This window comes from Ranitomeya variabilis, chromosome 8, assembly GCF_051348905.1.
Source record: "Ranitomeya variabilis isolate aRanVar5 chromosome 8, aRanVar5.hap1, whole genome shotgun sequence".
Lineage (NCBI taxonomy): Eukaryota > Metazoa > Chordata > Amphibia > Anura > Dendrobatidae > Ranitomeya > Ranitomeya variabilis.
In genome coordinates this window covers 40773348-40799289 of record NC_135239.1, presented here as the reverse complement: position 1 = coordinate 40799289, position 25942 = coordinate 40773348, and the positions used below count along the sequence as shown (strand labels likewise).

The following is a 25942-nucleotide window of genomic DNA, read 5'->3' as shown; positions in this document are numbered from 1 at the left end:
ATGTTCACTCTTAATCCCCATTTAATAATACCTTTGTATTGTTGGACGCATCACACTATTATTTTATATATATGTGTCTGTTGTGTTTGTTATCTTATTGAGACTAAGGGTCTATTTTAAAAGGATTATTAAAAGTTATATTTTAATCTTACCACTACCTTGCTATATACTATATCCGGATTGGTAGCTCAATTTATTTTCATGGCAACCAGAAAGATCCAAAGGTGAACGGCACCAAGGTATTACTCAAAATATACCGGTATGTCCAGATACGATCCTCAAGAGCTGATGAAAGTTGGTATACTGAAACCAGCATATACTGCTTGACGCTTCATTTTCTTCATTTATTTTCATACCTGTATTATCTGTACACTGACTCTATATACTGAGCTTCTGTGTATAATATTACTGGTGATCCCTATATTACCTGAACACTGAGACTATATACAGAGCTCCTGTGTATAATGTCACTGGTGATCCCTATATTACCTGAACACTGACATTATATACAGAGCTCCTGTGTATAATGTCACTGGTGATCACTATATTTCCTGTACACTGACACTATGTACAGAGCTCTTTTGTATAATGTCACTGGTGATCACTGTATTACCTGTACACTGACACTATATACAGAGCTCCTGTGTATACTGTAATTGGTTATACCTGTACTACCTGTAAACTATACACAATACACAGAGCTCCTGTTTATAATGTCACTGGTGATTATTGTATTACCTGAACACTGACACTATACTGTACACTATACACTCCTGTGTATAATGTCACTGGTGGTAATAACAGTGTTGTTAGTATTGTAAGATTTATTCATGATTGGTATTGTAGTATTCGGTCACTGTGGTGGTAATATCTGGTCTGGTCATGGTGTGGCTGTATTTCTCCATTTTATGTGGTATTATTTGGTCATTATGTGGGGATAATATCTGATCTGGTCATGGTGTGGTGGCATTTGTTCCTTGTATGTGGTAATATGTGGTCTAGTCATGGCGTGGCAGTATTTTTCCCTTGTATGTGGTATTATTTGGTCATTATGTGGTGAAATATGTAGTCCAATCTTGGTGTGTCAGTATTTCTCCCTTGTACAGTATGTGGTATTATTATAACTTCATTTAAGTAAAGAACACCTTTAATGCAAACTACCGTAATTGTACATTCCTGTAATGATGTGCACACATTAGATGTACAGGAGCTGCCTGTGTTTTACAGTTGATGCACCACTATAACAGGGATAATAGCTAACAGGTATTTGTATATCCAGTTACATCCATATATATTTATATATTTGGACAGAGACAACATTTTTCTACTTTTGGTTATAGACATTACCACAATGAATTTTAAACAAAACAATTCAGATGCAGTTGAAGTTCAGACTTTCAGCTTTCATTTGAGGGTATCCACATTAAAATTGGATGAAGGGTTTAGGAGTTTCAGCTCCTTAACATGTGCCACCCTGTTTTTAAAGGGACCAAAAGTAATTGGACAGATTCAATAATTTTAAATAAAATGTTAATTTCTAGTACTTGGTTGAAAACCCTTTGTTGGCAATGACTGCCTGAAGTCTTGAACTCATGGACATCACCAGACACTGTGTTTCCTCCTTTTTGATGCTCTGCCAGGCCTTCACTGCGGTGGTTTTCAGTTGCTGTTTGTTTGTGAGCCTTTCTGTCTGAAGTTTAGTCTATAACAAGTGAAATGCATGCTCAATTGGGTTGAGATCAGGTGACTGACTTGGCCATTCAAGAATATTCCACTTCTTTGCCAATCAGTTTGGCTGCATTTGGCTGGATCTGAGCACACAGTATGGCGGCTCTGAAGACCTCAGAATTCATTCGGCTGCTTCTGTCCTGTGTCACATCATCAATAAACACTAGTGACCCAGTGCCACTGGCAGCCATGCATGCCCAAGCCATCACACTGCCTCCGCCGTGTTTTACAGATGATGTGGTATGCTTTGGATCATGAGCTGTACCACGCCTTCGCCATACATTTCTCTTTCCATCATTCTGGTAGAGGTTGATCTTGGTTTCATCTGTCCAAAGAATGTTCTTCCAGAACTGTGCTGGCTTTTTTAGATGTTTTTTAGCAAAGTCCAGTCTAGCCTTTTTGTTCTTGATGCTTATGAGTGGCTTGCACCGTGCAGTGAACCCTCTGTAGTTACTTTCATGCAGTCTTCTCTTTATGGTAGATTTGGATATTGATACGCCGACCTCCTGGAGAGTGTTGTTCACTTGGTTGGCTGTTGTGAAGGGGTTTCTCTTCACCATGGAGATTATTCTGCGATCATCCACCACTGTTGTCTTCCGTGGGCGCCCAGGTCTTTTTGCATTGAGGAGTTCACCAGTGCTTTCTTTCTTTCTCAGGATGTACCAAACTGTAGATTTTGCCACTCCTAATATTGTAGCAATTTCTCGGATGGGTTTTTTCTGTTTTCGCAGCTTAAGGATGGCTTGTTTCACCTGCATGGAGAGCTCCTTTGACCGCATGTTTACTTCTCAGCAAAACCTTCCAAATGCAAGCACCACACCTCAAATCAACTCTAGGCCTTTTATCTGCTTAATTGAGAATGACATAACGAAGGGACTACCCACACCTGTCCATGAAATAGCCTTGGAGTCAATTGTCCAATTACTTTTGGTCCCTTAAAAAACAGGGTGGCACATGTTAAGGAGCTGAAACTCCTAAACCCTTCATCCAATTTTAATGTGGATACCCTCAAATGAAAGCTGAAAGTCTGAACTTCAACTGCATCTGAATTGTTTTGTTTAAAATTCATTGTGGTAATGTCTATAACCAAAATTAGAAAAATGTTGTCTCTGTCCAAATATATATGGACGTAACTGTAACTGTAAGGTAGGTTCCTAGCATCAATTCCCCCTATGGACCCCAGAGGACATATAGGAAAAAATGAAATACCAAACATACAGATATGCACTCACAGACAACAGAGAGGTACATCAGGGAGAAAAAGGAAGGAAAACCAAATTTGAGAGGATTAGGGTATGAGCACACGTTGCGGATTCCATTGAGGATTTTTACGCACGGATTCTGCAAAATCTGCAGGCAAAACGCCCTGCGTGGTAAAATGCCACAGCGGATTTACTGCGGATTTAATGCAGATTTTGTACGGATTTCACATGCATTTTGACACCTGCGGATTCCAATTATGGAACAGGAGTAAAATGCTGTGGAATCCGCACAAAGAATTGACATGCTGCGGAAAATAAACCACAACTTTTCAGTGCGGAATTTTCCACAGCATGTGCACTGCGGATTTGGTTTTCCATAGGTTTACATGCTACTGTAAATCACATGGAAAACTTCTGCTAATCTCCAGCATCATATTCACTGCAGTTCCATAGCAAAATCCGCAACGTGTGCACATAGCCTTAGAATTTGCACACAACCGAAACTCCTAGCAACAGTCACAGATCAACACTCCAAATGCCTCTACAAACAACCAACTCCTCACAAGGCAGTATAAGACTAACACTGGCAATCCTGATTGCCAGAAGCCAGTATGTATAGGAGAGGCGAGTGGCCAATTTTGAGCAGTTGAGATCATTCAGGTAGGAAAGCTTCATAGATTCTGAACTGAACAGTTTAACCCCTGCACTGCTAACATAATCCTGTACCATTTAATATGAAGGAGAAGTGCTTCTAATGAGTGCAGGGGTACGTGAAATCAGACGCTGCGGTCTTCTAGTCCCTCTCTGTCACGGTAAACCTGTGACTGTACCATATAACACAAGAAAAACCATAGAAATAGTCAAACACTCTAGTAAATTTACAAAAATAAAACAAGCCGCATTTGAATTTAAATCAATTTTTCTGTGTCATTATAAAATTAGGAGAGGTGATAAAAAAATGAAATTAGAAAATTAAAAGTAGCCGTTCCGTATTTATTTACTGACTTTTATTTGTTAATGACTTTCCAGTTAGTTCTTCTGTAATACCATTAAAATTAATAGCAGTTCCAGTGAGTTTAATTATAAAGCCACAAATGCTACATTTGATTTATATAATCATAGTTACAAGGCTTCCAAGGACTTTTGTATTATTGAAATGGCCTGATACACAAGTTGTTCTTTTCTTCCAACTGAAACATTTCATTTTTATTACATTTTTCTCTACAAAAGAGAGGACTATGAAATGCTTTGTATAAAACTTTACAATTGCTGTAGAGATTTCTAAGTAGCTTACAAACAAATATAGATATAATAGAGTTAATCCCCTTATCGACCTGGGATGTACATTTTTGCCACAGCCCTTTTGCTTAGGGCTGTATTGAACCTGGTTCATCCACAGCAGATTCCAACTGTGTTACATTGCTGTCATCTGTCCCTAACAGCAGAAGCCAGGGTTGAACTCCGCTGTTGTTAACTATTTAGTTGCTGCTATCAGTTACTGACAGCCACTTTTTATGATGTAATTTTCTATGTGCACATGAACTGCAATTTCGCCATATACTGCAATACTATGGTATTGCAAAATATAGTACAAGTTGATCACAAGTTCAAGTCCCTTACAGGGGCTAGAATATAAAGTAAAAAAAAGTTTTAAAAATATATAAACTTTGAATCAACCCTCTTTCCCCATTCAAAAATATAGAAGTTAAAAAATGACAACAATAATCATATTTGGCATCAAGGTGTCCGAGAAAGTCCATTCTGTCAAAACATAATATTATTTAAATTATTCATTAAATGACGAACATAAAAGAAACCAAAATACCAGACTTGCTGTTTTTTGGTCACCTTAAAAATACAATAAAAGTGATCAAAATATCACATGTACCTCAAGATGGAATCACTAAAACATCAGCTCAATGTGCAAAAAAAGAACCCTCACTCATTTCTATGGACCAAAAGATGCTAACATTAAGGGTATCAGAAAATGGCAATATGAAGAGAATTAAAGAAAAAAAAAAGATTCAGAAGTTTTGCATCGTTGTAATGATACTGACCTTTATAATCATATTACCAGTTTATTTTTATTGCACTACAAACTCAAACAACAATGGCGTAATTGTGTGTTTTTTTCATTTTACCATATTACAGCAGTTGGAACTTTTGTCCCATCTTTCAGTATGTTATTTGATAAAATGAATGGTGTAATTCAAAACTACAAATCATCCCACAAAAAAAAACAATCTCTCATATTGCCATGTTGATGGAAAAATGAAAAAGCTAATGGCTCTCACTCATACATTTTGGAGGGTCATCAGGCAGCCCTCCAAACGCTTGGCAACATGTTGCTCATACTACTGTCAGCAGCCTGCATGGCCTAAACATGCCACCATGGCCTGCAGCATCTCTGGACTTGTCTCCCATTGAGCATATCAGTCATTGGATGGCAATTGCAAATGGCACTGCCAGCAGCAAATCTTGATTGGAAAAGAGTGAACCTTTCAAGGTTCAGTTCGGCGAATGTCCCGATGATCATTTTCACAGAACGGTTCATCTAACGTTCCCGAATCCCATTGCATTAAATGGGAGGCAAATCCAAACAGCTATACAAAATCTTAAGGAAGAGGGGCAAAAAAACTTTCCAAACAGCTCAAATTTGGGGCAGACACCAGGAAAAGTGGCATTAATTGACCCAGTGTACAAATAGTATAATTGCACAACATGGATGCATGGGACAGGGCTTGGACTAGCATTTCTAGCTGAAACATTGACAGGTGGATGAGTGACAGGTGTAGGCCTGCTTTCTGAAACGTCTGCCAAATTCAAGCAACATGCATGAAGCCATCCCAACTTGGAGTCCAAACATTTCCAAGAATTAGGGGCAGACACCAGAGAAAGTGGCATCAATTGACACTGTAGAACATTTTATAATGGCAAAGAAGCAGTGAGTCATGGGCCAAGCATGAGGTATCGGGGTCTGTGCCAGCATTTAGAGCTTTGAATTGAAGTTTAAATTAGGACTAGGTGGGTGAGGGAGCGGTCTAAACCTTCTTTGCTGAGAGCCCTGATATCTCATGCGACAGCTCCAACTGTTTTTTTTTTCCCAGCAACACTCAGGTGGCACAAATAAACGTAAACTTGATAGAGTGCTAATGTTAGAAAAATGTAAGGATAGTAGCATAGCTAGTTGACTGATCAATTGACCCACAGTAGAACATTTTATAATGGCACAGTAGCAGTCAACATGGCCCATGTGTGAGCAGGTTGCGAGATGCAGTGATGGACAGAAGGCAGAACAAGAATTAGCAGGTTTATTAACAAAGGGATTACTCCACGCAGGGAGGTGAAGGGTAAACAGGTATTTGGCAGGAGGAAAAGGCCCAGAATAAGGGCAGGTTAAAGTAAAAAATGTTAGTAGATAAAGCAACTGTTATGAGAGGTTAAACTTATCAGTCTGAAGGCTTCTTTGGTGCAGAGTCTTAATGCTTAATGGTGGCGCCTTTGCAACCGACATGTGATGATCCCGGGTTTGTTCTAAAGAAATTGAAGACCTGGTTCCTAATGGTGGTGACGAGTCCTCGTTGTCTCGAACGGGGTCCTGGGTCTTGATTCGCCTTGAGAAGTGAAGAATAGTCTATGATGCAGCTTGAGCGTGGTTCAGCTTGGCAGAACACTACGGCTGAGGAAGGACACAGTTCTATGCAAGTCACCCTGTTTGTCTCAGGTGGCACATGCGCAGCAAAAATGGCCCGGAGCATCTGACACTTTCGGATGCAGGATCCAGCGGGCAAAAAGCAGGTCTCTGTTGACAGTCACTGTACTTGACAGCTGAGGGGTCTATAGCATGGGCCTGCGCTGTCATGTTGCTTGAAGGTCCAAGCACCAACCTTCACCTGTTGCGCTTGCTGTCTTCCCGCCAAGTTTCTTGCTCCCTTCCCGCGCACAGCCCACTTTATATCAGACATGCCCCCTGTTGAACAGCGCAAAGGTCCGTATGGGTCAGAAAGCTTTCCCCCAGGCAACAAAGGTGACAGCCCCAACAGTTCTGGAACTGGAGCAAGAAAGGTACCCCTGGTCCATCTTCTTACACTTCCCTTCTCCTTTTGCTCGCCATTCCGCAGGCAAGAGTTCTGATCCATGAACAATTTGTTGTCAAATAAATTGGTCTTGATTGTATCGGTTGGGGGGTATTCCAGCTGTTGTCCGTTCAGAGCACCGTAAGTCAGAAGGAGTAGTGGAGTCAAGTTGAGTAGTTGAGTCAGGTATTACAGGTAAAGACAGGGACACGCCGATTTCCAATGGGACAGTCTCGTCAGGAACTTCAAGCTCTTGTCCCTCTCTCAGATCTACAGGCAGTTGTTCAGTCCCTTCCTCTTCTTCACCACCAGCGATGTCTGAAGGAGGTATATCAGGAGCATCTTGTATTTCCTCCACCTGGTCAGGATCTCTTGACAGACTGGGTCGTAGCATATTCCGGTGAACTGTTCAAGTGGAAGCGTTTTCTTCCCCTTCTGGTTGAATTTCGTAGATGGACCCTTCTGAGTTGATTCTCTGCTTCACCTGATATGGGTTTGTCTCCCACGGTACTCTAGTTTATCTCAAGGACATTTATCTCGAACCAAAAAGCCGATCCCCTGCCTGAAGAGCCGTCCCCCGCAGAGGAGTTGTTTCTGGATGCTCTAGTTCCTGAAATCTGGTCTGCACCAGATGATGTAGCATCTGCAGACGATGATGGTGTTCTCGAACCCAGGTGGACACCCCTGTCCGTGGGTAGTCCTCCTCTGGATCCAGCTCCAGCTCGGTAATCTATCTTCCTGGGTGGTTGAACTGACTAGACTGAAAGCTTTTAATTGCTTCATAAAAAAATAACAATTTTAATTGCTTCATATAGTCCCCACAATATTTCCATCCTTCCCACATGCCTGATATATGCCCTCCCTCCTTTCAATTCAGTGTGTCATGACTCTGTCTCTAAGAGTAGGGGAATTATCACACACTCAAAACCTAGGAACAGTCACAGATAAATCCACCAAATGTCTACTCTAATAACCATCAACAACAACCTCCAACCATGCAGCAAAAGCTTGCTCTGACAATGAGTGCTAGCCAGGACCCAGATTATATAGGAGATTGGAGTGGCTAACAGTGAACAGCTGAGCCTTAACACAGGAAAGCTTCCAGGAGCTCTCAACTGAGCAGATTAACCCCTGCACTGCCAAAAGAAATTTATTCCATTTAATACAAAGGTGAAGTGCTTCTAATCAGTGCAGGAGTAGGAGAAATCAGATGCAGCGGTCTTCTGGCTCCTCTCTTTTGTGGTAACCTGTGACACACTGTCAGAACCTGGTTATCACGATTTTTTCTTAAGCTGCAAAAAAATAATCACCCAGGGATACTGTTACGGAACTGCAACACAGGACTAGTGTAGAAGGGGGAAAACTGACCCTGCACTATGACTAGGCTGATACCCTTCGATGGACCCATTCTTGCGAAGAGACCCACCGATGATCCTTGGTTAATCTCAAGCAAAGACCTATAGATAGGGGAAGGGGTTCCCTAAAAGATCTAAGGACTGGGTACAAAAACGGGTCATCTCCTAATAGAAATCACAGAGAAGGCTGGAGATACCAACTGAAAACAGAAACTAAGGCTAGCAGAACCAGAGGTCCCAGTACTGCACAAATTACACACACAGAACACAAAGCAAAGCACCAAGCCAGGACTCAAGCAGATTAACACTGTTGTCCAGAAAGGACTGGGAGGCAGGCGCTGGTTAATAAAGGGTGATACAATCACCTGACCCAAGACAAACCAGCACCAGAGGAAAAAGACCAGCAGCCAGATCTCCACAAGAAAATGGCGGATAGTCACAAACTAAACAAATTCTAACAGATACCTGGTACTTATTGCTTTGACAATATTGTGCTTTACTTTTTAACATCTATTATATGCCTGAGATCCTTTTCCGATGTTTCATTTGATGTTTAGTTGGATTAATTGAACCATATAAACTAGCAGAGTTGCTCTCTCCTTTACATGAATGAAGGAGAAGATATGGACCTTTCGGTTTAGGTTCCATGGAGCAGGTTTATCCCAAATATGGAACTATGCTGTTATATAAACAATCATTGGCTCTTTACTTGCCAGGTTAGGGAGATTTGCCACTTCAATGACATCTATGAATACCATCCCCCTCAATATGTCCTTTTTTGTCTTTCTATAGCCGTGCCTTCAGAGACGCCTCTATGACGCATATCGTGTCACTCTGACTCATCGACTCGAATAGGTTGGTGTGGGAGGTGTTCACCGACTCGAATAGGCTGGTGTTAGGGCAGGAGTCATTACATGGGGCACGAAAGGGGATTTTAGTGATAGACATATTCATCTCTTCCCCCTTTTTACCAGCACGGTGCTTCCATGAGCAGGTGTCTCAAGATAGTGGTGAGATCCTTCCAATTTTATAATTGCATTGGTTACATTGTGGGCACTATATATATATATATATATATATATATATATATATATATATATATATATATATATATATATATATTTGTTTTTGTAGCCATGTATGTTATATGTATTGTCTGCAGGTTTTTATATTAAACTGATACCCGATTGGGGATTTAATTTGATCTAATTAAAAGTTGTGTTTTAAGGTACAAATGCCGCTGTCTTTGCCACTAAGTTAGATCAAGGTGCAGGAACTTCAGATTGTGGCTTTAAGCTGCAGCAGAATGGATGAACATTTCTATCACATGGAATTTGCAATGAACTTCGCCAAAAATTCAGATAAATGTGAAATTTTCATGATTCAATGTGCATGGCTCCAGCAAAATGGCGACCAGCCGGTTCACCAATTTGTCGGATTCTCTTGAGGGCTGAGAAGGAGTTAAAATAAAAAGAAAATCATTCTCAGCTGTCCTAGGTCTTCAACTGACTTCTTGTCGTTCCCGCCACTGCTTTTTGGTCCCACGGCAATTTTAGGTTCTTACAGCACTGAGACTTATGCCGTCACTTGAGCTGTGGCACATGTCATTAGTGTCAATGATATGAAAATGTGTCGCTACTCATGCAACGACGTGGCCCTCAGCGTTAGAGGACCAGATAAGCGGCAGAGCAGGTACAAGGAGCCAGGTGAGTATATCACATAGGTGAGTATAAAGACTTCCCTCTTACGTTTACTATGGTTTGGACTCAAGAGACAACTCAGAGAATAATAAACATCTTTTCATGGCAACTGAGCAAATTTAAAAGTGATTCAACTTAATAGAATTGTACTCGTGCTCAGTAGAATCAGCGGACAGATTTGCATAAATCTGTCTAGAGCAAATCTTGGGAACTTCCCTCAGCTCTATTCGGGAGACACTGATGAAATCCAACTGATCCACATTAAATCCTATTGCAAACATTGCAAAACATGTTCAGACAAAATCTGTAAACGTGTAAAGAAAACATGTCAACCCATGACAAATACAAACACAAGGGTTTGGCTTCATGTTTCCAAAGACGCATTTGCTACTTCATTCTGTAAATAATAAAGTTTTCAGAAACACAAACTTTAGAACAGAAAACATTTCCTTGATCACTTCTTCCCCTTAATTTACATGATAGGGGTGCTATAGTAAGGTGAGTATTATATTAAGATACATTCACATTAGGGGTGTGCAATGATATCTTTACCCATAGTCTCCACTGCGGTCACCTGAGTAGTGCAGCCCCAACGCGCGTTTCGCGTGGGCTTCCTCGGGTGGCCCCCCGAGGAAGCCCATGCGAAACGCGCATTGGGGCTGCACTACTCAGGTTACCGCAGTGGAGACTATGGGTAAGGATATCATTGCACACCCCTAATGTGAATGTATCTTAAAGTGATACATACCTAATTCTGTGCTGGGCTACGTTGTTACTGGTTGAGTGTCTCACTGCTTTTCAGTTTTCTTATAGCAGCACCTTATATTTTGACTTTGTATTTATGGATATACCGTTTTAGAAGCTGCGCTAAATTATTGTTCTGAGCACTTTGATATCTCCTACCAGTGACGTTATTTACCCAACGTGATAGCATATCATACATTGTGTGTGGGATTGGTATTTGGTGACCTCCCATCCACTTTGATATACGCGGTATCTGGGTGTTATACCTGTAATGTTAGCTATTCCACTTTGTCTATTTGATTCTTTTGGGGTTATTTTGTAGTGTCTACTTGTATTCTTGGAATAAATTATTATTTGGATTTTATTTGGGACTTTTTGTGCGCTTTTTCTTTCTGTGCTACAAAGTAATAAAGTTTTGTCTGACTCACAACACCCCACTCGGAACATACAGTATATTATTGCATGTGCTTGTATGAATTATAGGGAACCTGTCAGCAGGATTGTGCTCAGTAACCTACAGACAGTGTCTGGTCAGCGCTGTTATACTAATTACAATGATACCTGGTGATGAAATCCGTCTTGTGGTTGTTGTTTAGTCTTTATTTACAGTTTTGAGTTAATGATATGCTCGTGCTCTGGGGCCTTCATGTGGTGCTCTGATTACGTATTCACCAGTATGATTTCTGACAGGTCACTGATCCCTCACTGACCTGCCTCCTAGTTTACATAATGAATATTATATATAGCTTGGGAAAAAATTCCCATTCTGCAGACAGGCGCCAGCAGTGGAGCCTGCACTGCAGCATGATCGCATATGTAATCATATGTAAAGTGTACATAATTCATTTGTTTGATGTTATCCTAAAATTCATAAAAAAAAATCAGTTTGAAAATGGCATCAGCTGTGCCTGCGCAGTGGCAGCTATTGGTGATCCGATAGCTGCTACTGCGCAGGCGCCAGTGGTGCCATCTTGCTAGAGAAAATAATTTCCTCATCCAAGATGGCGCAACGAGTGCCTGCGCAATAGCAGCTATATGGTATAGAGAGAGGACCCTGCCCGCGAGGGATCACTATCTACAATAAGTGAGTATAGAGCTGGCAGTGCTTTTGTTTCCACACTAAACCACTATTAAATGTAACAGGCCATACTTTTATGGTGATTTGGCATATAACTATACTTGGCAACTTTGGAGAGGACATCTCTGATACTATATCAGACTAGAATTTTTCTGTCCTTATGGTTGGGAGGCTGCACAGAATGGCATCACAGGCTGCAGGATGTGCACCCCTGCTTTATGGTAACTAAAACTCACCATATACATTAAATAGCTGTCGGACGATCATTGGTCTGCATCCATCTCGGCAGGCTCTCCCACACACTGGAGCACCCATTCAGTAGAGTTCCCTAATAGAGCTTGGTGCAGCGTGCCCTAATAGAGCCTGGTTCAAAGTGCCCTAATAAAGCCTGATCCGGAAAGCCCTAATAGAGCCTGGGGCAGAGAACCGTAATGGAGCCTAGTGCAAAGTGCCCTAATAGAGCCTAGTGAAGAGTGCCCTAATAGAGCCTGGTGCAAAGTGGACTAATAGAGCCTGGTGCTTCATACCCTAACAGAACCTGGTGCTGCGTACCCTAACAGAACCTGGTGCAGAGTAACCTAACAGAGCCTGGTGCAGCGTACCCTGACAGAGCCTCGTGCAGAGTACCCTGACAAAGTCAATGGTAAAGTGACATGTTTCACTGAGGCTATTAGCTTCATTGATTTGAAACCTAGAAGTTCACTGAGAGGGGTTAATTGGCCATTTTAAGGGATGGGATTTTAAGTGAACAAGTAAAGAGCAGGTGGGAGGTTTTTCACCATATCTTCACCCCAGGTAAGTAGAAGGTATACACTCAGCCTTCACAATCATTAGGTGTTTGGTAGGCCTGTAGAGTGTAAGGCCCCTTTCACACATCAGTTTTTTTGCCATCAGTCACAATCCATTGGCTCAACGGATCCACACTCCAGTGCTATGGGTCCTGATAAGGAAAACTGAACCATTGTATGTTTTGGTAAGGCTGAGCCTGTATACCATTTTGTTTTGTTTACCTGCTTTGCTAGAAGGGCCGTGTTTATTTTTACTTCACACTGGTTTATGCCGCATGTATATAATAAACCAGTGGAAGACTTAGAGAGACCGTGTTTCCTGAGATGAGAAGAGTGTCCCAAACTGGAGTACACGATTTGCACATAGTCTATCATCAGCACCTCCAACAGAGTGGACGTCGGGATGGTCTGAACAAGAGCTTGCAGTTCGAGATTCTTGCTCAACCCACATACTCAACATTTTTGGCATGCTTCAGTTACCATCTTTTCCAGATCTGGGCAGTATCTTATTCTCTGTAACCACTTGTAATTCTTTTCGCTCCCAAGGTGAGCCTCTCTCTCATGGGCCTCTCGAGCAGCTACTGGACCTAATGACATAGGAATTACAACCTGATGGCAGTGCTGCAACTGCTACTGTAAGTAGATCTTACAACACAAAAGGCCCTGACCTCACACTCAGTTTATCCCATTGAGACAACAGTTTTTTTTTCCTCTGAGGACAGCCCTGCTCAATCCTCAGGATGGGGCCAAATATTGGTCTATACTCAGCGTATGACCTGCTGCACATCTCTGTTGTTATTCTGGGCCTGTTCCCAATCCGTGGGGCTTTTCCAAGCACCGTGGGTATCCTAGAGGCCACTCCACTTGAATGTATCATGCTCTGGAGGACAGGCAGTCGGCCTAGGCCGGGTGTCTCAGTGTCCTCGAGTTAATCATTGATACACCTAGCCGTCGGTCCCATCGGAACATGGGATAATGCGTCTGCGTTTCCATTTTCCCTTCCTGACCGGAAATTGATGCTTTAGTTAAACTTAGTCAGCTGTGCCATCCACCTCTATTCTTGCTCCTCAAGTTTAACATTTACCAGGTGGGCCAATGAATTGTTGTCAGTCATTACTACCATTTCAGCCCCCGTTAGGTACTCTGCAAATCGTTCCGTCAAAACCAAACCAAAGCCAGTAACTTTATCCTGAATGAACTATAATTTGCAGGGTTACGCTCTGTCTCTTTGGGTACGGTTTCCATAAGCGACCACTCTCTCCCGGCCATCCTTTACTTGCAATAACACTGCTTCCAGGGGAAAGCCATAATCAATGTGCTCGTTAGGGCATCTTTTACATCCTCAAAGGCCTTCTGTTGTAGAGGACCCCACTGAATAAGACAATTATTGGGCCCTCGAGATGTGCCGCTCAGCAGCTTGTTCAAAGGACCAACCAAATGGGTGAACTTTGGGATAAACCGCCTTTAAAGGGACTCTGTCACCCCCTCCAGCCGTTAGAAACTAAAAGAGCCACCTTGTGCAGCAGTAATGCTGCATTCTGACAAGGTGGCTCTTTTAGTTATTGGTGCAGTCAAAGCAGAAATAAAGCGTTCTATAATTTCGCAAAAATACCTGTCTTTAGCCCTGGAGGCAGGTCTTAACCTCCCTGCTGCACACGCCACGCTGCCGTCACTCCAGGCTTCTTCGGCGCCGGGCGCCGCCCCCTCCGCACTGTTTTCAACTCAAATCCGGCGCTTGCGCTGTTTTGTTCTGCCTGGGGCAGACGCAGTGAGCGATGCCCGTCTGACCTCAGATGCAGTCTCGCAGACTGCGCCTGTGTGGCCACCCAGCTTGTGAATCCCAGCCCCGCACTGTGTTATGCATTATGTGTAAACCCCACTGCACTACAACAGCAAGGAATGAAGGAAGTGACCCAAAGGGAAAAAAAGCTAGTGTAAGGCCATGTGGTCTGTCTCCCTCTCTCTCTCTCTTTCTGATACATGCGGTCCACTTCAAACGAGGGGCGTCACATTGAATAACGTGCTGTGAAGGACCTAGGACCCAGCTGGAAGCTGATACCCCCTGACGCCCAGCGCACCCATGATCTAACATCAACCGTAATTGACATATATTCTGCTTATATCTTTTGTCCTACCACTATTGTATTTGCATATCTGACAGTTGTTCTTATAGCGTATTGTCTAGTGTGTCCTTAAGACGATTAAATATATAATTTAACCTTGGGCTGCTCTTTTATCTCGGTCCATGAATCCACACGTCTGTGACCATGACGTCATCACACCCTGGGACCGGAAGCTGCCGCCTGCACCGCACACAGGCGACAGTACTACAAGGGGCCCTCGGAAGGTGAGTATATGTTTTATTTTTTAACCTGTGACATACGTGGCTGCGCAATATACTACGTGGCTCTGTGCTGTATACTACGTCACTGGGCAATATACTACGTCACTGGGCAATATACTAAGTAACTGGGCAATATACTGTGTGGCTGGGCAATATACTACGTGGCTCTGTGCTGTATACTACGTCACTGGGCAATATACTACGTCACTGGGCAATATACTAAGTAACTGGGCAATATACTGTGTGGCTGGGCAATATACTACGTGGCTCTGTGCTGTATACTACGTCACTGGGCAATACACTACGTAACTGGGCAATATACTACGTGGTCTGTGCAATATACTATGTGGACATGCATATTCTAGAATACCCGATGCGTTAGAATCGGGCCACCATCTAGTATATATATATATATATATATATATATATATATATATATATATATATATATATATATATATATAAATATATATATATATATATATAAATATATATATATATATATATATATATATTGTTTTCAATTCATCCTGTCACTAGTGAACTAGTGACAGGATGAATTAAAAATAGTAATGAGCGAGTGTATGAGCACGCTCAGGGTGGTCTCCGAGTATTTATGACTGCTCGGAGATTAAGTTTTCATCACCTCAGCAGCATGATTTACAGCTATTAGCCAGCTTGATTACATGTGGGGATTACCTAGCAACCAGGCAACCCCCACATGTACTCAGCCTGACTAATAGCTGTAAATCATCCAGCTGCCGTGATGAAAACTAAATCTCCGAACACTAACAAATACTCGGAGGTCACCCGAGCGTGCTCGGGAAAACCCGAGCAACGAGTACCCTCGCTCATCACTAATTAAAAACAATCCATGCAGTGCTACTTTAATGCAACAGAGTATTTTTTAATATTAGGTAGCCTATTGCTAAAGTATAAGTGTACCTAATGCTGTGTTCTTAAACCTCCCTACAGGCAACTAATCCATCTTTTCAGAGTTTGGATTCTTGGTCAATTTAAAGCCTTTGACTCAGTTTGGAGTAAGTACTTTAGTAGTTTATATCAAAGTAATAAATTGCGAGCAATTAAAATGATTCACTTACATGGATATCATTAATAGGTACATTAGATGGAAAGTGGCCAAATTGTATATTGATGAATTCAAAGCAGCATCAATATTTGTTAAAGCGACACTATCTTTGAAAAACAGCTGTGCACTTGGGAACTTTGCCAGCTCTGTTCTCTGCAGAAATATACATGTTAATATATCTTGATGCATACAAAGAGGCATTGATTTTGCTGTTACATTATGCAGATAAATTATAAATAAATGAGTTCTCAGCTTGGAGAAAAAGATTCCAAGTTTTACTGCAAATTGTCCCTAAAATATGACTTCTAAATCACATAAGCTAAGTAGCAAAGTTAATGATATCTAAGGAAATAGGATATGTTGGCCAAAATCATTTCCATAATTGTTAAAGATTGACCGGTATATAAAATTGTCTTCCTAGGATAAATTTTGTCATCAGTCTGTCCTTAGAAAGTAAACAATTGGCACTGAGTATCTCATTCGACTATAATGCAACTATAAGGCCGGGTCACTCTTGCGAGTGTAATGCGAGAAACTCACGTGAGTCTCTCGTATCAATACCCGGCACTGCCGCCGGCGGTCCGGACCGGAGCATTCAGCTGCATAGGAATACATGCAGCCGCACACCCCGATCCCGAGTGCCGGCCTAACTCTGGTCTTCAAGAGGTTCAGTTAAACAAACTTTAGCATAGCACAGAATCTTGGGATACTTTACTTGATTCTGTATCAATTTATATAAAAACTTATAGTACTTGTCAAGGCTTGGTGTCCAACTCTGCAGTCATTCTGTGAATTCTCACAGCGCGCACAGTACATGCGGTCAGAATTCTCCGGTGCCGTTGATGGGAGAGGGTCAGTCATCTTACAGCGTGTATTCAGTTTGCATATTTTCTACAACATTTGTACTATACGTGTCCGGTCTCGCCCAATTTACTTGTATTGAAGGAGGTCAAACACATCTACTCATCACATGCCCGCAAGTATGCAAAATGCATATCTGTGGTCACACGCCTAACCGCTCCCGGCAGTGGGGAATCCTGACAGCGAAGTACGAGCTCCACCCAGACACTTAAACTTAGCACACAGAGCTTATCATTACAGTGATATCTATGATGCCACTTAGGGAAGCACTCCTTCTTTCTGGTTATTTTTATCTGAGAACCAAGTGTGCCTGCTATTTCACCGGACGTTTGGCATTTGGCTTGCTCCTTCACTCTGGTGCTGCACTCAGTGACAACTTACCGTATATACTCGAGTATAAGCCGACCCGAGTATAAGCCGACCCCCCTAATTTTGCCACAAAAAACAGGGAAAACTTATTGACTCGAGTATAAGCCTAGGGTGGAAAATGCAGCAGCTACCGGTGAATGTCAAAAATAAAAATAGATACTAATAAAAGTAAAATTAATTGGGACATCAGTAGATTAAGTGCTTTTGAATATCCATATTGAATCTGGAGCCCCATATAATGCTCCATACAGTTCATGATGGGCCCCATAAGATGCTCCATACAAAATACGCCCCATATAATGCTGCACAAAGGTTAATAATGGCCCCATAAGATGCTCTATAGAAACATTTGCCCCATACAATGCTGCATAAAGGTTGATGGTCCCATAAGATGCTCCACACATTATGCCCCATAAGATGATCCACACATTATGCCCCATAAGATGATCCAAACATTATGCCCCATACATTGTGGCCCCATAGATGCTCCATACATTGTGGCCCTATAGATGCTCCACACATTGTGGCCCCATAGATGCTCCACACATTGTGGCCCCATAGATGCTCTACACATTGTGGCCCCATAGATGCTCCACACATTGTGGCCCCATAGATGCTCCATACATTGTGGCCCTATAGATGCTCCACACATTGTGGCCCCATAGATGCTCTACACATTGTGGCCCCATAGATGCTCCACACATTGTGGCCCCATAGATGCTCTACACATTGTGGCCCCATAGATGCTCCACACATTGTGGCCCCATAGATGCTCCATACATTGTGGCCCCATAGATGCTCCACACACTATGCCCCATATGCTGTTGCTGCGATTAAAATAAAAAAAAAATCACATACTCACGTCTCTTCGCTCCGGCCCCGGCACTTGCGATAGTCACCTTCCTCGTTCCACCGCTGCGCGCTGCTCTGTCTTCCATCCTCTGCACTGACTGTCCAGGCAGAGGGTGGCGCGCACACTAATCGCATCATCGCGCCCTCTGACCTGAACAGTCACAGCCAGAGGACGGAAGACAGAGCAACGCGCAGCGAGGTAACGAGGAAGGTGACTATCGCGCAATGCTCACCTCCCCCGATATACTCACCTGCTCCCGGCTTGGTCCCTGGCAGCGTCTCACTGTCAGATGGTCTCCGGGAGCCGGCGGCATCTTCCTGTGTTCAGCAATCACGTACCGCTCATTACAGTAATGAATATGCTTGCATATTCATTACTTTAATGAGCGGCACCACGTGACCGCTGAACACAGGAAGATACCGCCGGCTCCCAGAGACCATCGGACATGCAGGGACCGGGCCAGGAGCAGGTGAGTATGTCACCGCGCTGCTCCCCCTCCCCCGCCAACCCCCCCGCTGCCAATGACTCGAGTATAAGCCGAGAGGGTCACTTTCAGCCCAAAAAAGTGGGCTGAAAATCTCGGCTTATACTCGAGTATATACGGTAGATATCACTGTAATGATAAGCTGTGTGTGCTCAGTTTAGGTGTCCGGATGGATCAGCAAACATGCTTTACTGATTTAATTTACTTACTTGAGCTCACATGACTAGTGAAACGGATACATTTGCTCCTTTGATAAAACAAACAGCCAGGGAAATGTGTTACCTCACACGAAAAGCAGGTGAAAAAGTCCTTTCCCATGACATCAGTGTATTCACTTATGCTTCCTCATCTTGTCAGAAGCTTTGTATGTGCAACTATCAGCTGTATCATCTCTACATGCCAGGACACAGCTAGTTACACAGGATACAGCCCCTGCACCTTTGTCAGATTCTCAGCACAGCAACATTTTTTTTTAACACATCCAATTGTGGAGCTTTTTAATATTCCAATACTTATTGATTACAATGTACTTTTGTTCGTGGAAGAATCCCAATAAAGTTCTAAAATAAGGTTGCATTTCAAAAGATTTGTGTTCTTTTTTTTTCTCTATTTTTTCTTAATTTGAAACTAAATTAGTGATGTTAAGGATGCTAATATTTTTACCTGATTGGATTGCATCATTTCAGGACCAGCGCATTGTTTTGTGTACTCTGGTCATGAAATGATTAATGGATCTTGCCAGGACAATCATAGCTTCCGCACTATAGTTCTTTAACTTTTGTGTCAACAGAATTTCCCATAAAACTTTAATCTAAATCCCTATCTATTTGATACCATAATCTAAACTAATTTGTAATATGCTTGCATTAAACACTCCCTACTGTTCCAAAACTATATGATTTAACAGCTGTTGTACCTTTTTTTTTGCCTACTTGCTGCATTGCATACTGGGATATTCAAACAAAGCGTCATCAGAGCAGGAAGGGGAGGCTGAGGTAATTGACGCAGCCTATGCCCCCTCCCTAAAACTAAGCGTCGTCAGTGACACTCATTTCCAGGGCGGGGCTAGTCCTTGCGCACTGTCATTGTGCGATGCACACTCTATGTGATACCGGCTCACATCAGTAGTAATGAACCGGCAACACAGAGGAGAACAAACTATCAGAGAGCGGTGTCAGGATATCTGGCGTGAAGAGACCAGCGCCAAATGTGACACTTAATTTCAGGGAGGGGGCATAGGATGTGTCAGTGACCGCAGCCATTGTCCGCTGCTCTGATGAAGCTTCGCTTGAGTATCCCAACTTGCACTGGGATTTCCAAACGAAGTGTCACCCTGTAACAGTGGTGGGAGCTGATGGATTGCTCCCTGATACTCAAAGGTTAAATGTATTTGATCCCCATGTATGTCATAAAGGTATTACACCCTTGGGGGCTTGAGTTAGCTGGGACAGGGTTAACTATAATTGCCAGCCCAGTTTGGGAGGAGGAACTGAGTGTCATTGGCAAGTGGAGGAAGTGACAGTCAATGAGTGTGAGGGAAGGAGAGAGTATGCTAGCAGGCTGCAGTTGGCTGCTAGGGACAGCGTGAGCCTAATACTCGGGGGAAGTGGATTGCAGCAAATCCTTTTCCATGTGATTTGGGGGCCAAAGGAATACTCAGCTTTTGAAGCTACAGGGAAAAGATGGACTCAGACTACATGGGGCGGAAGGTATTGCAATCCAGATATATTGCCAGAGATCAGGAAGATCCCCAAGAGCTAGGAAAGCCAGAGAGGGGGATATGCCACCTATTCCGAAAACCAGGGCTGAAGTTGTATCAGGTACCTGTGGGAAAGATGACAACTCGTTGGGCCTTATCCTTTGCTTCTGCCTGTAAATACTGTACAGACTGCCAATCACAAAGTAAAAGTTTGTTTTTTTTATCAACCTTGTGTCTCCTGGATTATTTGCTGCCCTGGTTCCAGAAGAAGGATTCCTGGACTTAGAAGAGGCCTGCAGGTCAGAAGTAAGTGGAAAGCACCACATACACAGCAGCACACCGGGACTGAGACACCCCTTGTCTGTAGGATGCCAGAAAGAAGTATGGAAAAAAGTGCAATAGCTGTTAGATAGTGTAATTGGGGAACAGTAGGGAATTTTTAATGCAAGAATATTAGAAATTAGTTTAGATTATGGCATCCAATAGATTGAGATTTAGATCATAATTTAGTTGACCTCTAGATTACCCCTTTAAGATTACTAAAATGCTGCGGAATAGCACCAAACATTGGTAGACTAACAGATGTTTGCCATACTGGCAGTAAAATCCACTCTCGAGTTAATACAAAACTTTATTGGTGGGGTCATTCTCAGTCATAAGCCTCTTTAAATGATCTACTAAAGGCGACATGTTTGTCCTTCCTGACTGATTGTCTGGGATGTCATGACCACATTCATGGTCACTTGCTGTGTAAATATTGACATGATCCCTCTTGACAAGTCTCCCATCAGGACTCAAGACTTTACATATGGTCCATTTTCTCTTTAGGCTATGTGCACACTTTGCGGGGTCCTCTGCGGGTTCTCCCGCAGCGGATTTGATAAATCTGCAGGGCAAAGCCGCTGCGGTTATCCCTGCAGATTTATCGCGGTTTGTTTTGCGGTTTCCGCTGCGGGTTTACTCCTATACTACTGATGTTGAATATGCAGCATCAATAGTAATGTTAAAAATAATAAAAAACGGTTATATACTCACCCTCTGACGTCCCGATCTCCTCGGCGCTGCACGCGGCGGTCCGGTTCCAAAGATGCTGTGCGAGAAGGACCTTTGTGACGTCACGGTCATGTGACTGCGACATCATCTCAGGCCCTGCTCGCACAGCAACCCTGAGACCGGACGGCCGCGTGCAGCGCTGAGAGGTGAGTATATTGGAGCGACCCCACTGCCGCAGGGCCGAGGGGCACCCGGTACCGGGCCTCTCTGTCTCGGTTCTGGGGTTGTCACGGTGGCTAGGCCCGGTCCGTGACCCTGCTGAGGGGCGTCCAGTGAAAGTTGAGAACGTGATGATGCTGTGGTGTGGTGCAGGTCACGGTGAATAACGAGGACACCAAGTTGCAGTCTCTTTAACTCTTTACTGAAGGCTTCAGGATTCTCAGTCCGGAATACGGTTAACCGGGCTACCTGAGTCCGGCCAGTCCGATGGCACCTCCAGAGTTCCCTTTGCAGGTGGAAATCTGTGCCTACCTTCTAGCGCTTGTGTGTTGTGGTCCTCCCCTGCTGTGCTTACGGGATAGTCCCCACAACTGTTGTGTCTGTTTCTGAAGTTCCCTCACAACTCGATTATGATGTTCTTCTTCGTCCCCCCAGATGATATGGCTAGGACGCACCCGTATGACGGGTAGGCTCGGAGCTCTTCCGGGACCCTAGTGTCGCCCCTCTCCAAATGTTGCCTCCTATGTCTTCTTAGGTGATTTGGGTGAGACAGCCCGCCTATAACTGACTGTCCTGCCGTAGGTTTGAAGTAAGGCCTGGAGCTCAATACTTCCTTGGCGTTTCCGGCCACCGGCTACGCGCCTCAGTAGGATGTTGCCTCGTCTTACAGCCCGACTCCTACTGGTGATTCTCCTTGTTGTGTTGATATCGTTTCTCACTCAGCACAATAAACCTCGCTTTTTGTCCTTTCTTGGGGTACCGCCGCGATGAAGTGCAGGCGCGGTCCCATAACGTTCTTTCTGTTCGCTAGGCCTCTGTCAGGATCCCACCCCTGACAGGGACCCCCCTGAATCTTCCCCTGCAACACCCTCTGCCACAGGATGTTGCCCAGTTCCAACCCAGTCAGCTTCTCTCTAACTTCCTACCTAATCCCCAGTTTTACCAGATTGTGAGGAGTGGCCTAATACATAGCACCCTTAGCTCCCCCTGAAGGCCAGACTGTGAGGTGTATTGGTGTCTGTGATACCTGGTCAGGTGAACTCCTTCAGTGCCATCAGACGTACCATAGCCCCCCTTAGCGGCGGAGCATCAGTACTGCAACAACCAGGACTCTGGGGCGCTACACTATCATTATTTTTTATTTTAATTCTTTTTTTTTTTACACTAACATGGTTCCCAGGGCCTGGAGGAGAGTCTCCTCTCCTCCACCCCGGGTACCATCTGCACATTATCCGCTTACTTCCCGCATCGTGGGCACAGCCCCATGCGGGAAGTTAGCGGATCAATGCATTCCTATTGGTGCAAAATCGCAGCGATTCTGCACAAAAGAAGTGACATGCTGCGGAATGTAAACCGCTGCGTTTCTGCACGTTTTTTCCCGCAGCATGTGCACAGCGGATTGCGGTTTCCATAGGGTTTACATGTAACTGTAAACGCAATGGAAACTGCTGCGGACCCGCAGCTGCAGAAATGCTGCGGTTCCGCGGTAAAACCCGCTATGTGTGCACATAGCCTTAGACTGAATGTGAGCTGGTGGAGGACTATTAACAGAGTTTATTACATGTAAAAACAGAGTTTATTAAATGTAAAAGTGATAAAAAGTGTCCCAAAATCTTTAAAGCAGACAGATTTTTAGTCCAAGGTTGATGTCCAGTTTCCAGCTTATCTACTAGATTTATGAGTACTGTGCCGAGTCGTGAGCAATACACCTCATATTCCTTCTCCTTTAAAAATGTTACTTCTAAGAAAATCTGTGGGAAGATTTGTAGTGTCTAATATATATGAGTGCATTTTATTTCTAGATGTTCCTGTCTCTTTAATCACCTGTTAATCATTAGAGGTTAATGAGTGTAACTAATGGAAGATGCACAGAATTTCTAGCACAGGGACCATGGCATAAATGTTGCAATTGACTCTGGCTTGAAGCCCAGTTTTAATAAATGTAATGAGTTTCTTATGACCAAGATCAACTATTAGAAAATGTTACAAGGCAAACTGGAAAGTATCCAAAGCATTAGAGCCTAAAGGTATGAAAAAAAAAAAATTAGGTAGATGGATAAAAATGGTTTTTTTCTTATTTTGTGGAATCCAAGTTACAAGTAGACAATTCCAATATTTAAAGGTCTTGCCGCTCCACTCCGTCCATGGCACTGAAGGTACAGATATCGTCAAGCTCAGGGTTGCATAGAGAAGCATGGCACATGGATGACCACCTACCTGCCTTCTTCAGTTTCTTCTGACTTTGGTTTTGTAACCAGAGAGAACTAAGCTAGAACAATGGAAACAAGTTCCTTATTCTTGTGGTCATCTATACAGTAATACTTTCTGGACCAAACATCTACAAAAGAAAAGAATATGGGCTTAAACAGTTGAAAAAAAATCTGAAAATCAAGATACCTGGCTATAAAAAGATATCTAAATATTTCCTGTTTGTAGTTTCCACTGCCGATAACGTCATCAAGAAATGCGAGAAAGTATTGACAGATGGGCAAATTTACAAGCAGAGCAGGTTTAGTTTGTGCTCTCTTTCATCTCTGTGCATACAGTCATTACACATGTGATTGCTGCCGCATCCTTGTCGGTTACCTTGTCCGACCATGGGTTCAACAGATAAAAAGAATAAGGTGTGGCGTTCATTCAGTGCTGGCTTCCAGATGGTAACGTTTCATTTCAAAGAGAACAATGAAGCAATGTTAGGGGATAAATATAATTTAGAATTGTGCTAAAAAGAAACTAATTTACAGTCCTGAAGAAGGTACTTCATCAGATTGCAGCACAATCTTTCCAGGTTTGATCTAATGACATAGAGGACAACAATCTAGCTGTGGATGCAGATTCAATTTCCTAAAATATCACAATTCCATACACCTGTCCTCCATTAACTATCGTCTTCAGATTCAGCAGGATCAGGAACCCATTGTCACAATAATTCCATAATGATCCTGATTCAGCCAACTCATAATGATGAGTCACAGTCACTTCTCATCTCATCCACTGAGTCGCTACATAGCATGTAAAAATCCTTCAGGTGCTTCATGAGAACAAAAGCAATGTGGAAGGAAAATATGAACATTTTACTTTTTTCACAAAAAAAATATACTTTGGACCCAAACTTTTTTATTTTCACGAGGGTAACAAGAGAAAATAGACCACAAAATTTGTTGTGCAATTTCTCCTGAGTACACCGATATGCCGAATGTGGGGGAAAGCCACTGTTTGTGAGCACAGCAGGGCTCAGAAGGGAGGGAGCACCGTTTAACTTTTTGAACCCAAAATTGTCTGGCATCAATGGCGGGTGCCATGTCACGTTTGGAGACCCCTCATGTACCTAAAGAGTGTAAACTGCCCAATTCTAACTCCAACCCTAACACAGCCCTAACCCTGACCCTAACCACAACCCTCACTTTAATCACAACCCTAACCCCATCTCTAACACCACCCTAACCCCAACATTCAACTCCATAATAGTATACAGCATCCCATAGTCACATATAGTATTATAATGCAGCCCCATAGTAGTATAATCCAGCCCCATAGTAGTGTAGTGCAGCCTCATAGCAGTATAATGCACCCCCATAGCAGTATAATGCACCCCCATAGTAGAATAATGCACCCCCATAGTATTATAATGCAACCCCATAGCAGTATAATGCACCCCCACAGTGGTATAATGCACCTCATAGTATAATGCAGCCCCATAGTAGTTTAATGCACCCCCATAGTGGTATAATGCACTCCATAGTAATATAATGCACCTCATAGTATAATGCACCCCATAGGAGTATAATGCACCCCCATAGTAGGATAATGCAGCCCCATACTGCGGCTTTACAAAAAAATTGTTTCTTCTTACCTAGCTGAGGTCTAATGGTGTCCTTCGCTTGATACATCTGAGACGTGGACCGTTGTATGGCAGTGACGTCATATGCCGACGATGTGCCCGCTTACAACAGCTGCCAGCCTGTGATTGGCTGGCGACTGTTAACTGTTGCCATTCGGGAGGAATCTCCTGCAAGGCAACAGATTTTAACTGCTCGTGCATCTTAGGATCATGATCATGATCAGGTGGGCAGGCAGAATCGTGCCGCTGAGGCCTGCTGAGCAGAGGAGAGGGGGACTGCTGCGGGCCCCCTCTGCTTACTGGGCCCCATACATCAGTAAGAGCACTAATGCCCTGATGGTGGCCCTGGCATTAGGGACTGTGTCATGATCTCAATGGCAAGAGATCATAGCATCAGCATATATAGGAACTAGCTCTTGGAAGATGGAAACTGAGCTGACCATGAACTAAACCTAACACACAACTAGCAGTGGCCGGGTAGCATGCCTACGTTGAATCTAGATGCCCAGCACCAGCCG

The 25942-nt window shown here is 43.2% G+C and overlaps 1 protein-coding gene across 6 annotated transcripts in view; it reads left to right on the top strand.

Moving 5' to 3' along the window:
• The window catches only part of LOC143787613 (histo-blood group ABO system transferase 2-like), an 83505-nt gene that overhangs the window by 26732 nt on the left and 30831 nt on the right, over positions 1-25942 (top strand). For 4 of the 6 annotated variants that reach the window (XM_077276511.1, XM_077276510.1, XM_077276512.1 and 1 more), the window contains exon 2: positions 15991-16055. In XM_077276511.1, the coding sequence (XP_077132626.1) occupies positions 15991-16055 (65 nt within the window). Of the gene's footprint in view, positions 1-13252; positions 13307-15990; positions 16056-20724; positions 20753-25942 lie in introns of those variants that run through there. The other 2 variants (XM_077276513.1, XM_077276515.1) reach the window with 2 other exon arrangements.